The 16,243-nt window shown below is 37.6% G+C and overlaps 1 protein-coding gene across 2 annotated transcripts in view; it reads right to left on the bottom strand.

Moving 5' to 3' along the window:
- The window catches only part of ARFGEF3 (ARFGEF family member 3), a 157,475-nt gene that overhangs the window by 15,872 nt on the left and 125,360 nt on the right, over positions 1-16,243 (bottom strand). For both annotated transcript variants that reach the window (XM_081296143.1, XM_081296144.1), the window contains 5 exons: positions 13,067-13,211; positions 11,273-11,395; positions 7,274-7,377; positions 5,782-5,926; positions 211-339 (listed from right to left, as the gene is read on the bottom strand). In XM_081296143.1, the coding sequence (XP_081152269.1) occupies positions 211-339; positions 5,782-5,926; positions 7,274-7,377; positions 11,273-11,395; positions 13,067-13,211 (646 nt within the window). The remainder of the gene's footprint in view (positions 1-210; positions 340-5,781; positions 5,927-7,273; positions 7,378-11,272; positions 11,396-13,066; positions 13,212-16,243) is intronic.

Genomic DNA, 16,243 nt, shown 5'->3' with positions numbered 1-16,243 from the left:
GGAAGGAAAAAGTATGAACATATGTCCCCAGTATTATCTTACACATTAATGCATCATAGCCATTCAATAAATACCTACTGAACACCTATTATGAGTGAAGCTTTGCATTAAGTGTAGGAAACAGTGAAAATGGGTAGACATCCAGAAAAACCATCCTAAAAAAAGCCATATAACATCCCTCCCCCCAAAATCAGACATAGACATATTTACCAGGTGTTTTGGTGACATCTCTCAACAGCTCAAAGAGTAAATCCAAGGTTGGTGGTTGGTGCTGACGTGGACAGTTGGACACAGCTGCTGTGAGCTGTTCTAACAGGATAATCCAAACTTCTATTAGACCTGGAGACCAAAAAAGCATATCTCTGTGCAATCCAGTTAAACATCATGAAGAATCATTGCAAGATCTGATTAAAAATTTATCTAAGCAGTCAAGCACATCAGATGTGAGACACTACCTGGGGGTGTTAGTGCTCACTGCCTACATATATAGGGACAGATTATTATTTACATGTTCTGACAAAGCAAAGGGAGAACTCAAATTCTACTAAATTTCCCTTTAATAAAAAGGTGATATAGCCCTTTTTCAAACTAATCAAAAGAAAAAGATCAAATTAATAAAATTAGAGATGAGAAAGGAGACATCACAGAAATCCATTAGGGAATATTTTGAAAACTTATACTCTAGATAAATATTATCTGCTAGGTTTCCCAATTTATTAGATATCTGCCAAAACTGAATCAAGAGGACATAGAAAACCTAAATAGACCAATAACTTGTAATGAGATACAAGCAATAATTAAAAGCCTTCCAACAAATAAAAGCATAGGACTGGATGTATTCTCAACTGAATTCTACCAAATCTTTAAAGTAAAACTGATGCCAATACTCCTCAAATTATTCCATGAAATAAAGGGATGGAACACTTCCAAATGCATTATATGAACCCAGTATCACACTCCTACCAAATAAGGACACATCAAGGAAAGAAAACTACAGACCAATATCCCTGATGAACTTAGATGCAAAAAAATATGTTGTTGAACACGATTTATTTTTATTAAGATTGGAATAAAACCAACTTGGTTGTGGCATACAAACATGCAAGGATGGTTTAATACAGATTAATTCATTATACAAATAGTACCAAGGACAAAAATCACTAAATAGTTGCAGAGAAGGCCTTTAACAAAATTTCAGCACTCATGATAAAAACCACTGAATAAACTAGGGATAAAAGGAACCCATCTCAACATCATAGAGGCTATATATGAAAAACTCAAAGCCAACCTCATAGTAAATGGAGAAAAACTAATGGCATTTCCTTTAAAATCTGGGAGAAGAAAAGGATAACCATTCTTACCACTCCTATTTAATAATGCTAGAAATTCTAGCCAGAGCAATTAGGCAAGAGAAGGAAATAAAAAGGATGAAAATAGAAAAGAAAGAAGTCAAATTATCACTGGTTGCAGATAATATGATCCTATATCTAGATCTAAAAAAATTCCACCAAGACTGTTAGAGCCAATAAACAAATTTGGCAAAGTAGCAGGTCCCTAAATCAACATATAAAAGTCAATAGTTTTCCTATATAATAACAATGAAGCTACTGAGAAAGAAATCAGGTAAACTATCCTATTCATAAACAAACCTAGGAATAAATCTAATCAAGGAGGTGAAAGACCTCTAAAATGAAAACTGTAGAACCCTGAAGAAATAAATTGAAGAAGACCTCAGAAGATAGAAAGACCTCCCATGTTCACAGATAGGCAGAATTAATATCATTAAAATGGCCATACTATCAAAAACAATATACAGATTCAGTGCAATCCCCATCAAAATACCAATAACATTCTTCACATAACTAGTAAAAATAGTTCTAAAATTTATTTGGAAGAATAAACTGCCAAGAATAGCAAAAAGCAATTTTAAGCCAAAAAGTAATACTGGAAGCATCATAATACCTGGTTTCAAATTATACTACAGAGATAGAGTAACAAAAACTGCATGGTAACTGGCATAAAGACAGACACATAAATCAATGGTACAGAATTGAAGACACAAACTCACACATCTACAGTCATCTGATCCTTGACAAAAGTGCCAAAAAACATACATTGGAGAAAAAATAGCCTCTTTTAACAAATGGTATTGGGAAAACTGGTTACCCATATGTAGAAGAATGCGACTAGATCCTTATCTCTCACCCTGCACAGATCAACTCAAAATAGATCAAAGGCCTTGGAATTAGACCAGAAACTATGCAACTCCTAGAAGAAAATGTAGGTTCAACACCCCAACTTATAGTCACAGGCAACAACTTTCTCAATAGAACCCCTAAAGCTCAGGAAATAATTATAAGAGTTAATAAATTGGATGGCATTAAATTAAAAAGCTTCTACACAGCAAAGGAAACAGGAATGTGAACAGAGAACCCACAAAATGGTAGAAAATCCTTGCAAGCTATTCTTTTGAAGATTAATACCTATAATTTATAAAGAACTCAAACTTTACACCAAAAAATCAACCCTATTAATAAATGGGCAAATTAATTAACCAGACACTTCTCAAAAGAATACAAATGGCCGGCAATAAATACATGAAAAAATGGTCAACATCATTAGCAATTAGGGAAATGCCAATTAAAACTACACTGAGATTTCATTGTACACCAGTCAGAATGGCAGTCATCAAGAATACAAACAATAATAAATGCTGGAAAGGATATGGAGAAGAAGGAACTCTTTTACACTGTTAGTGGGATTGTAAATTAGAACAACCACTATGGATATCAATATGGAGGCTCCTCAAAAGCCTAGACATGGAACCACCATATGTTATATACAACTCCTCAGTATTTATCCTAAAGAATTAAAGTTATCACACTTCAGTGATACATGCATATCCATATTTATAGCAGCACAATTCACAACACCCAAATATTGAACCAAATAATGAATACTGGATGGATGGATAAAGAAAAAAAATATCCCCCCCCCCTCATATATATATAACTTATAAAATGAAGTTTTATTCAGCCATAAAGAAAAATGAAATTGTCATTTACAGGAAAATTGATGTTGTAAAATAAGTCAGAAGGTCAAGGGACAGAGGGAAGAGGAAAGTGCTGGGGAGTGAAAGTGTCCAAATTATACCATTACATTGTGCACATGCACGAATGTACAGTATGTATTATGCATGTGCAATGTACAATACAACGCACCAATAAAAATTGTGAAAAAAAGAGTGATATGGTCTGTAAATTCTATATTGAAATGATTGTTGGATTTCTTGTGAGCTAATATTAGCAAAAGAATTAATTTTTCTTTTTAGTTTCATCATCTTAGTCTTTTTTGAAAAATGATTTTTTTTGGGGGGGGGGTTACTGGGAATTGAATTACGGGGCACTTGGCCATTGAGCCAAATCCCCAGCCCTATTTTGTGTTTTATTTACAGACAGGGTCTCAATGAATTATTTAGTGCCTCACTGTTGCTGAGACTGGCTTTGAACACGTGATCCTATTGCCTCAGACTCCCGGGTCTCTGGGATTACAGGTGTGCACCACCACACCTGGCAAAATGATTTTATTGTGGCAAATACATACAACAAAAAATAGCAAGTTAGTCATTTTTATAGGTACAGTTGAGTGGCATTAATTAGATGCACAATGTTGTGCACTACAACTATTTCATCACCTCACACAGAACCCTGTAACCATCTAGCAGTAGCTCCTCATTGCAGCCCAGGCAACCTCTAATCCACCATTGTTTATGTTCAGGTATGATAATGACATTGTGATAATTAATGCCTGTTATCGAAGGACATACCATCTCAAAATGTGCTGACATGGTATATTGGTTATTTCTAGCTCTACTACCTTAGCCCAGAGTTCCATTTATATTGTTATTCTTTCACAAATTTATTATGTTTTGTTTAAAAACTATAAAAGCATTATACTTTTGTCATTTCTTTGAACTTTACTTTTGTGAAGATCTCCATGCTCATGTAAAATTAATAAAATTTTTATGCTTTCTTTGATTAATCAATCTTAAATTAGATGGATTCCTAGTTCCAGCCAAAGAGCCCATATAAGAACTCAGGGGGAAATACAGAAAATATCTCTGTCTCCTATATTATATTTAAAGCACACCTACTGAAATATTTCCAGATGAAATACTAAAATGATTTGGGTTTTGCCTTAAATTAAAACAGAGGGAAAGAAAAGGAAAATAGACATCACCTGAGATTGGTCATAAATTGATAGTAGTTGAAAGAGAGTGATACCATTATGTCCAGTTTTGTATATTATCTCTATATTTTTGTATGCTCTGTCCTCTGTCTAGTTTTGCATATGTTTGAATTTTCCAGGTGGGGGAGTAATTATGTTTCAGAGAAATAGTACCTAAGGATCTATCAATGCTGTGAATTGTGCAGTTTTAAAACTGACTTGCAGCTTTTAACTTTATTCTTTGCATGTCATACATAACTTTAAGATCCTAGAATTGATAATGTGGAACTAACTTTAGATAGGTTCTTGGCTGAGCTTTATCCATAAGAAGATGGGCCTCCTTGAAAAAAGTGGATTAATTATTTGCACAAATGTGAAGAAGAATGTTCATGGTAATACATCAACATTTATGATTGTTTTAAAGACTGTATTATAGATTAATAACATTAGCTTCTGCATATAATTATATGGATTGGAGATTTCAAATGCTAAGTAAAAATTATTCTTATCTAATCATTAAAATAAAAACTACATTAAGTGACATCTAGTGAATACTCAGTATTTGTTCTCTATATTTGATATTTATTTTTCATTTAGTGCTTCCTCTCAACCAATCTGAACTAGTGAGGTTTTACTGTATGATAATCCCTATCCAAAACTATAAATCTTCCTGTTACCTCCATAAATTTGTGACAGTGAAATGAAAGCAAGTGAAAAACCTCCCCCCAAAAGTTCTTTTGCAAGGACTTGAAACAATCTATCACACCAAATAGGTTTATTTAAGGTATAATTGCCATTTTTAAAAAAAATAATTAGGTTTTATTTTTTTATGTGTTTATTTATTTATTTATTTTTATGTGGTGCTGAGGATTGAACCCAGCACCTCATATGTGCTAGGTGAGTGCTCTACCGCTGAGCTACAACTCCAGTCCTATACTTTCCATTTCTTAAAGTGGAACAGGAAGGGTCTTCTGAGACAGAAGACAGTTGGTGTGAACATGAGTTAACCTACCTGAAAATTATTCCAAGTTACTAGCTTGAACTCTGATTCACAGGAGAGTACGTGGGACCTAATTTAAAACAGATTCTTTTGAAACTATTCTTTTCCTGAGCCTTCAGCTTCACCAGTCACAAAATAGCTTCCCTCTTCAGTAATGACTTAATTTCCCCAGTCTCTAACCAAATAGTCCTGCAGGAAGTAATTATATAATGATTGTGTTTCCAAAAAGCTATTAAAGACAATTACTAGCCAATTTAAGTACGAAATGCACTACTGCAACTTCTTTCCAATTTGCTCAATTCAAGAGAATTTGGAGTTTGAAACTAAATCTAGTGGAATCTGCAAAGCTGCATCTTCAAGACCAAGGTTTGGAAGCACTGATTGTAAAGTGCTGTTTTTGAAAAGACCATACGAACTTTAGACAAACTTATTTTGATATAAAAAACAAAAAAGGAGGACTACTTTTATAACTGTAAGCTACTTAACGTATGACTTAAACTTCTGGGACTATGCACATAGCAAATAATCTGGTTTAGTCCAATCAATCAACTTACCAGTGTCATCATCGAAATCAGACAGGACCGACTCGATTCCATCCTCACTGCTTGCTGACTGCTCCTGAAGTCTTCGAGGCAAACTAGCAAGCCGCCCGCTAAGGAATATTGGCTTCAAGGGCATTTTGTAGATTTTGGCCAGTAACTGAACAATGAAAAGAAAAATTCCAAATGCTATAATTAGATATTGAAAAAATCTGTACTCTGGGAGTAAAAGAACAATAAAAGTATACAGCAGTGACAAAGGGGACACAGGAAACATTTTGAAGTTAGTTTGTGATGATTTATAAGGGAGCTTACAAGGGACATTTATCCCATGAAGATGATGAAATAGCTCAGTAGCAATGCTAATAAAAATTAGTGGATAATTTTTCAGTATCTTGATTACAAGAGTTTTATAACCCTACTAAAGGAACCATGAACATGTCAAGAATTTGCCTGTGGGGGATCCCTGAGAAGAGTCTGTAGGAAGATGAAATACAAGCCTCTGGCTTCCCCCTCCCTGACCCAACCTGTCAGGAATGAGAGGGGCAGGAGCAGAGGAGAAATGGAGGTGTCTGAGGGCAGCGGGAGAGAGGTGAAGTCTTAGAAGCAGGGCTGAAGAGCAGGTGGCTGGGCTCCTTATTCTCCCCTGCTGCTGGAGCACAGTCCCCCAAAGACTCCAACAGTTTCATGAATTAGAATCATACCTGCTGGGTCCACATAGTTCTAGAAACCAGGGAAATGTGGCTGGAGCCTTGAGTGAGAGGGAAGGACCTAGGGTGGAAGGAGGCTGGGGGAGACAGCATATGGGGCCTGGGGAAGGCAGCTGGGGGAAGAAATCAGAAGCATCTTTCCTCTCCAACTCATGGGACTAGTGGTATCACAGACAGACGGGCAGGTGGACCCCAGAGAGGTCTGGTATACAACCTGAGAAAACAGGAAAGAAACCAGAGAGGGCTGTCTCTGAGCCTGAGGAGAAAATGTTTTGAGAAGGGAATATTGTCCTGCTTGTCAAAGACAAGGATAATGTACAATGAAGGTCGCTGTTCACTTGGATAAGCATTGTCTTACTGGATCTCTTCATGAGATCTTAACTGAACATATCCCTCGTGTGTGTGTATGTGTGTGTGTGTGTGTGTGTGTGTGTGTGTGTGTGTGTGTTTTCCATGGTCCACTTTTTAGTACTACCAGGATGACCTCTCATGGTCCTGTGACCCTTTCTGATGCAAGCAGAGATTATGGTAGATTATGATGTCTGAGTGGAGGTGAGAAGTTTCGGAGATCTCAGGATCTCATCGAGTGTCCCAGTATATCTTTTGTTTTTCTTCACGGAAAGGGTAGGAACAAAAATACATACTCCAAGTCTAAGCTCCCATCTTCTCACACAGAAGACAGTGTCTCTCCTGGGTTTCAGTAAAAGATATCTGCTTGTATTTTGGGAACACCCGTGAGGCAGGTTTAAGGGACTGGAGCTAAGTGTGGGCCTCAACAATTTCTCCCAGTACCGTACCTGAGAGCAGCGGCGGAGGTACTCCAGGGCAGGGAGGCAAAGGTCTGTGGATGTGGCTCCTGTTCCTGGGACACAGTCTCCGATCTCTTTACAGTCCACCTCCCCTAGGGCAGACAGACAAATCACCCTTGCCTTGGGATCTGCTCTCTCACACCATGCAAGTTCATCAGATAGTCACCAAAGCAGAGAGTGGGGGAAAAGAAAAATGACCCCAAGGCACAACCCTGAGAAAAGCCCCCTTGGCCATTTTTAACCCTACAGTGCACATTTCTTCTCTTTTCTACTCCAGTACTTTCAGTAGCCAGACTGTGCTCTTTTGTTCGTGGACACACTGTGATTCACTTCTCCCGGCCCTGCTGCCAGATGGGGTCACTTCTGAAGCTCTGTTGGGAGAAGATGACCCCAGGGACAAGCCCTGGGCTGGACTGGAGCGAAGCACTCAGTCTCTAATGGACAAGGAGCTTGTGTGCTGCCAGTATGCAGCACTAAATGATGATGATAAATGAGGGCTCTGGGAAGAGTCTGGAAAAACCTCGGGGATTTGGGGACAGAGTCTACTTAAGTGAATTGAAATAAATTCTATTTTTTTTGGTATATATGTACAGATGAAACATCTATAGAAGGGATCTAGATTTTCAATAGTAAATAATAATTGAGAATTATAATTTTTCTCATATAATGAATTCCAATATTTTTAATAAAATCATTCCTCAACACTGTAATTATTTCTAATTGTCTACTATTGTAGCAACTAGCACCCTCCCCTGTGAGTAGAAAGACATAATTACTAGGCATTAGTTAAAACTCAGAAGCAATGAGGCATGTTTCTTCTCTTAAGAAAAAGAAAAAATAAAAAAACATGTCTATGATCAGGAGTTGGCCTACTCTGGGTAAAGGGCCAGACAGTAAGTACCTAAGGCTTTGCAGGTCATATGTTTGTATGGCAACTTCTCAACTCCTTTGTAGCACAAAGGCAGCCATGGACAAATGACCATGGCTGTGTTCCCATAAAACTTTATTTATAAAAACTGTCAGGGGGTCAGATTTGGCTTGAAAGTCATACTTTGCCAACCCCTGATTGACATGACTATATTTCATGATATCAAAACAGAGGCCATGTTGAAATAAATAGGTGGAAATACAGAAATAATTTCCTATCCTATTGATTACAGCAGCTATGCCAACATTTTTTTCCATGTCACACACTCAAATCTTTGTGAATGGCACTCCACGGGAGCTGCATAGAACTCAGGCAGTGTGGCTGTACTGAGAACTCTGCGTCTCCCACTGACCCCAAGCTCCAGACAAATCACTCTACCTTATAATTCACACACAGAAACAGAACCTGTTTTAAACATCTTCCACATGCACTCAGATAATCTGGCATCTCTATTTTCAGTTCCTAACTCCTAAGATCAAAATCTCAAATTTTTAACATGTGGCTAGGCATTTCTTATTATTTCACAGAAAATGTGTCTCATTGGCCAAAAAAGAATAAATATTTACTTTTCCTTTCTGCCATGATCCTTGTTTGCACCCTACCCAATTTATACGTTTATACCTAAGAAACAAGGTGATGTTATTAGAAGGTGGATGGAATTAGTGCCCTTAAAAAAGAGGCCCCAGAGAGTTGCCTTCTCTACCTGCCATGTGAGGATGCAGCAAGCAGACAGTGCTGTGAAGCATACGATCCCTCACCAAACACTGAATCTCCCGGTGCCTTGATCTTAGACTTTCCAGTTTCCAGACCTGTGAGAAATACCTTCTATTGTTTATAAATTACCTGGCCTAAGGTATTTTGTTATAGCAATCTGAACACACTGAAACACTCTCCTCTACACCCAACCTGCTCTCCTTTTGGCTATCCTAATTCTGGGTAACACTGATCCTTGCAATACACTTGTTAGACAGGGAATGGTCCTCAGTTGTCCCTGTCTCAGGCTTCACATTTAGGCAGACACAAGCTCTTTAGCTATCACCTCTCTATTCTAGAGAGCCTATTCTCTCATTGCTGTCCTCTCCAAACTGTGCCAGAACTGGTGCTTCTGCCTACAGCTTCTTGTCCCAAGGGACATGTGCCTGCCAGTGTAATTTCATATATCGCATGGGTCTTCATGACTGTCGAGCAGAAAAACCTTCTCTACTCATTCTACATTTCCTGACAGGGCATGTAGCAACACAGCCTGGCCCCTTCCTTTTTGACCTGTCAGGGCACCCTCAACGAACCCTATTTTTAGAAAGGCAAACCTTCACACTTTACAAAATTCAGATGCTACCTGTTTTTTGAAACCTGTATGGCCCTACTGACAAACATCCTGTCTCAGGTACTACTCATTTTAGTATCAGTGCCGCCTGCACCCCGCCATCTCTATTAAACCATTTGTCTTTATGGACTATAATTTCTGATTTATGTATCTGCTTCCAAAGGGGCTATGAGATCTTGCAGCAAGAAATCTGTTTTATTCATATTTCTCTCCCTATAATATGGACAATAATTGGAATTATCAATGGTTTCACTATCAGAGGTTTCAGTGACCTGTGATCAACCATAGCACGAAGTTATTAGGTGGAAAATTCCAGAAACAAACAATTCACAGGTTTTAAATGGTGTGCTATTGTGAGTAGTGTGATGAAATCTTACACCATCCTGCTCCATCCCACCTGGGATGTGAATCATCCCTTTGTCCAGCATATCCACATGGTATATGTTACCTGTCTATTCTCCTCTAGTAGTTGCCTGAGTTATCAGACTGTCATAGTATCAGTATATTGTTAGAATTGTTCTTATTTTATAATTAGTTATTGTCAGTATCTTACTCTGCCTAATTTATAAATTATAAATTAAGTCATAGCATATTAAATCATAGTATATATAGGATTTGGTCCACCTATGGTTCCAGGCATCCTCTGGGGTGCTATGGACAAGGTGAGACTATGGTATATCAGAGAGTGAGGGTGATGCACTTGTAACAAGAATGGTCTATAGATCAGACTTAGGGCCTCTGAGTTCTATCCTGAAACTTGCATTTTATTCCTGTTCCAAAAATAAGGGTGACATGAGTCACACAGTTTCTTTGTGTCTGATTTTCTTTTGCATAAGAATCATCAATTACATAGCAAGAATATAAAATAATATTGACTTTATACTATTACTATTTCCAAGGGTTTTAGCCTGCAAGTCTAAATGTACTCCATGGCAAAACTCTCAAAAGTTCAAGTTTCTTTTAAATATTTGGGTTAACTAACTTTCCCTTCCTTCCATCTCACCCTAGGCAAATCTGTGCCATATAAAAATCAGCTCCAGGGCTGGGGCTGTAGCTCAGTGGCAAAGCGCTTGCCTAGCATGCGTGAGGCTCTGGGTTCAATCCTCAGCACCACATAAAAATTAACAAATTAAATAAAGGCATTCTGTCCATCTACAACTACAAAAAAATTAAGAAAAAATCAGCTCCAGCAGGTCTTGTTGTATAGCAAGACTTTACACTGTTAAATATTCCTAAATTAAGCATAAAATCAAATGACCTAGTTCTTGAAATACTTTAGGCCTCAGAGAAGAGGGATGTCTACATGTCCAAAATACATTTTATGATTAATAAGGCCTGGTGGGAGGCATTCTAAATTCTTAGGAGCTGGGAAATCAAACTCAGACTGCTAATTGTGTGACACCGAGGAGGGTAGTTTCCTACAAAGGGCAGTTTTTGAAGATAATATTGAAAATATTTTAAGATTGGAAAATAAGTTGGCAAAACAACATATAGATTGAAAATATATTATCTTACAAGATATTCCATGAATGCAATTAAAAAAAATATCAAATCCAAGTTGCTTTCCCAATATGCTTTCTGTCCCCGAGTACTCGACACACCCCATTTGTTTATATCCCATGATGTTTGTTTTCTCCTACTGGTTAGTGGGCCCTGTCTCTAGAGCCTTTGGCACAAAGTCATCCTGGAATGTGTCTTCAGAGGTTATGAGGCATGAAAGGAGGATCCCACTTACCCAGTCCTTTGACGAACTTCATAAGGCACATGATGTAACTAGTGGCTGCGTTAGCAAAGACCTGGATATTGTCGGTATTGAGAAAAGCTTCAAACACATCAAACACTGGGGCTTGGCTTTTTCCTGAGGGAGGAAGATCAGAGATTTAAGATAGATAGGTTTCCACTGCTCAGGTTGCTCAACTCCCTGAACCATCCAAGGAGCCTCTGAAAAGATCTCCTGGGGAACTGCCTGGGCCTTTGGACTGGATGGCTGTGCTGTCCTGCTCAGTTTCACCTTCAGGGGAACTGCAGGAAGGCTGCAAATTATCCTGGATGGAGAGGTGAGGGCAATGCTGGAGGAATACAGGGCTCAAGTGATGTGCAGATCTGTAGAGCAGTGAGACATGTGGCCTCTGGAAGGCTCCTGCATGATTTATGTGCACTTGCTCATATCTGTGCAGAAGAGTTCGTATAGAAGGCCCAAGACTGCTAACCTCAAAAAGCCTGCTTGCCCTCAGTATCTAGGAACTCACTTCCCAGAATACGCCCAGGCAACAGTTAACTCATAAGGTGGTTCACGATGCCTAGACTGTGCGAACAATGTGGTTTATGCTGTTTTCCTTTGTCTGGAATTGTGGTATATGCCTGCCTGACTAGTTCCAGCTAGGTCTCTAACTGATGTCCTTGGGCAGAAACATCATAAACAGGTTGCTGTATTTTCACTGCTGGAGGCAGAGTGAGCCATGTGACCCCCTGAAGGGGTCACAAGAGCATAAGGAAGCCCGTTCATACATTCCTCCAGATCCTACCTGTGTCTTTGTCCCCTGTAACCCAGCTGTGTTCTTACTACACTACCATAACACATCAGAATTACACAACAAAACTTAGCATAACTATATGATAAGTCCCATGAGTTATTCTGGTTTCTGAATGTAGGGGTGTCCCTGGGGACCTGACACAACATTGCTGGGCATGCCCATTCATTTCAGCCAGACCAGTCTCCCTAATTCTGACTCCCCTTTGTTAAAATGTGTATGTGTATGTGTATGTGCATATGCAAGCAAGTTTTATGGTGCTGGAAATCAAACCCGGGGGCTTGTGCATGGGAGGCACGCACTCTATCACTGAGTTATTTCCCCAGCCCACTTTTCTGTTTCTTACTAGCAAGTGAATACAAGTTGAATATGTCTTATCTTAAATGCTGGGGTCCAGATGTGGTTCAGATTTCAGAGTTTTTCACTTTTTGAAGATTTGCATCAACTTTACTGCTTTGAGCATCCTTAATTTGAAAATCTGGAATGTTGTGGAATGCCAACAATGTTTCAGATTTGGGAGCATTTCAGGTTTCCAATTTTCAGATGCTCAACTTTTAATATTTTTATTTTGGCCTTAGGAAAGAAATCTACACAGCAACATTCAGTGAACCAACAGAGGCCATTCAACCTTCTGTCCACTTGTCAGCAAGAGCAGGGCCTGATGAGGGACAGGGCTCTTGGCCTGCTGGTGGGACTCAGACCCAAGGTTCTTGCTGAACACCATGCCCTACTGATAAAACATGGTGGAATGTCTGTCTTCCCTCTTGTTCAATTTCTCTTGATATCATGAACTGTGACATAAAGATCATTATCCAAAGTACATGTAGAAGACATGAAATAGTGTCAACATACTTTATATTATAACCAGAGATATGAAAATTTGTGCTATACATGTGTAATAAGAATTGTAATGCATTCCGCTGTCATTTATTTTTTTAAATAATCAATTAAAAAAAAAAAAGAAATCTCAGCTGCAAGAATCACCGCCACATTCTTACCCATGGAGTAGTCACCAACCAGATACTCTTTCACCTCGGACTTGTCCCCACTGTGTACTGTTTCCAGAGCACTGAACAAGGGTCTCCATCCCGACTGGATCTGCGTGGAGCACACTTCAACCAGCTCACCGATGGATGTAACCACCTGGCACAGGCAAAGGAGGTGGCACTTAACAGAGGCACAAGAATTTCTGGGAAGGGTAATGTCCTCCTCTGCCCCCTATTTCCAAGTTAGTTTTAATGAAAGAGAAAAACCAGAAGTCAGACAGGCTCACTCAAGAATCTCCTATGTGGCCAGAGTGTATAAATTTGCCTTTTACTAGTAATTAATGTTGTTGAGCAAATTTTCACAAGATTATTTCTATCAATAGTTTGCTATTTTTTAAACTGGGTGTGTGTCTCCTTGTCTTTTTATTATTGCATTGTTAGTGCTCTGTATATAATGTGAAGATTCAGGTCCTCCCTGAGATATATAGTTTGCAAATATTTGTCACAACTTGGACTTGTCTTTTTACCTTTTAAAATGGTCCCTTTTAAAGAACAAAATTCTCAATAATAATAAACTCTAATTTATCAGTTTTTCTTTTTAATGGGTCATGCTGTCAGTATTTCTAAGAAATCTTTCCCTAACCCAAGTTCTCAGTAATTGCCTTCTATGCTTTTTTCTAGAAATACTTAGTTTTTGCTCTTTTATGTAAATAATGACCTATTTTTGAGCATTTTTTTTTCATGGTGTATGTGGTAAGAGAAGAGTGTAAGTTCATTTTTCTTAAGTATGTTCTAGCACCATTTTCTGGAAATAATTTTCTCTTTGACCAAATGGGCTATTTAGAATTTTGGCTTTTTTTTTTTTTTTTTTTTTTTTTTTTTTTTTTTTTTTTTTAAAGAGAGAGAGAGAGAAAGAAGAGAAGAGGAGAAGTTTTTTTTTTAATATTTATTTATTTTTTTTAGTTTTCGGCAGACATAACATCTTTGTTTGTATGTGGTGCTGAGGATGGAACCCCGGCTGCACGCATGCCAGGCGAGCGCGCTACCCCTTGAGCCACATCCCCAGCCCCTGAATTTTGGCTTTTTGATTTCCCAAACATTTGGACATTTTCAAATTTTTTTATTTTGAATTTAATTCCATATGGCTGGAAAACATACTTGATATGACTTCAATTCTATTAAATGTATTGAGACTTGTTTTATAGTCTAACAGATTCATGGATAATGTTCCATGTGCACTTGAAAAGAATATGTATGCTTTTGTTGGACAGAGTATTCTAGGTGTCAGTTTGGCCATGCTGGTTAATAGTGTTCATTTCCTATATCCTGATTTTCCATCTATTAACTACTAAGAAAGGAGTGTTAAAATGCTCCACTATAATTATTTTTCATTATTATGATGATAAAATACGCATGATGTAAACTTACCATTTAACCATTGTATAAAGTTCATAAAGTTCAATGGCATTAAGTACCATCATGCAACTATCACCTCCCCATGTATCCTCAGTCCCAAACTGGAACTCTGGAACCATTAAATAATAACTCTCCATTCCACTCCCTTCCCTATAATTCTTACATTGTCCATATCTTCTTTGAATTCTGTTTTTGCTTTATGTACTTTAAGGCTTTATTGTTAGGTACATACACATTTTTATTGATATGTCTTCTTTCATAATTATGAAATGTCTGTTTCTAGTAATATTTCTTCTATTAGTGTCTTTTTGCCTGACATTAACACAGTCATCTTGACTCCAATCTGCATCACTTACTGTTTTCAGTCCTTTCCTATAAGCCTATTGGTGCCTTTTAATCCAAAAGAAGACTGTATATTTTATTATCTTGCTGTTTTATCCAGTCTTGTAATTTCTGCCTTTTGATTGAAGTTTAGTCAATATACATTTTTAACACCTTTAATGAGTTATAAATAACATCCCATAAATTCTACCTAATTAAAGCATAGATTCAAAGTTTTCAAAGGATATTTATGGACTTGTAAAACCTTCACTACAATCTAACTATAGCACATTTTATTGAATGAATATACCACATTTTATTTATCCATTATCAACTGATGAAATTTGGGTTGTTTTCAGTTTTCTTGCTAATATAAGTAATGTTGCTATGAACATTTGTGTACCAGAGTTTCTTTTGTTTTACATTTTTAAATTGTTTTTTAGTGGTTATACATTATGTGGAGTTACACTGGTGTATATTCATATATGAACAGGAAAGTTATGTCTGATTCATTCTACTGTCTTTCCCATTCTTATCCCCCCATTCTCCCCTGTCCAATCCAATGAACTTCCACTCATTCTTCCCCCCACCTATTGTGAGTCAGCAGGTGCACATCAGAGAGAATGAGAACATTTGGCCTTTAGTTTTTTGGGATTGTCTTATTTCACTTAATATGATATTCTCCAGTTCCATCCATTTACTGGCAAATGCCATAATTTCATTCTTCTTTGCAGCTGAGTAATATTCCATTGTATATTAACTACATTTTTTAATGCATTCATCTGTTGAAGGGTACCTAGGTTGGTTCCATAGCTTAGCTATTGTGAATGGAGCTGCTATAAACAGCTATTGTGAATGGAGATGCTATAAACATTGATGTGGCTGCGTTGCTGTAGTATGCTGATTTTAAGTCCTTTGGATATAGACTGAGGAGTGGGATAGCTGGGTCAAATGGTGGTTCCATTCCAAATTTTCTGAGGAATTTCCATACTACTTTCCAGAGTGGTTGTACCACCAGCAATATATGAGTGTGCCTTTTCCCCCATATCCTCACCAACACTTATTGTTGTTTGTATTCTTAATAGCTGCCATTCTGACTGGAGTGAGATAAAATCTTAGAGTATTTTTGATTGCATTTCTCTAATTGCTAGAGGAGTCGAACATTTTTCTTATGTATTTGTTGACTGGTAGTATTTTTTCTTCTGTGAAGTTTCTGTTAGTTCCTTGGCTCATGTATTAATTGGGTTATTTATTTATTTATTTATTTATTGTTTAGCTTTTTGAGTTCTTTATATACCCCAGAGGTTAGTGCTCTATCTGATGTGAAAGTGGTAAAAATTTGCTCCCATTCTGTAGGCTCTCTATTCACCTCACTGTTTCTCTTGCTGAGAAGAAGCTTTTTAGTTTGAATCTATCCCATTTATTGATTTTTTATTTTAATTCCTGAACTAA

The sequence above is a fragment of the Spermophilus citellus genome (genome assembly GCF_964194105.1).
Source record: "Spermophilus citellus genome assembly, chromosome: 5".
NCBI classification, from domain to species: Eukaryota; Metazoa; Chordata; class Mammalia; order Rodentia; family Sciuridae; genus Spermophilus; species Spermophilus citellus.
Note: the sequence above shows the minus strand (reverse complement) of the source record. Positions and strands in the feature narration are given on the sequence as shown.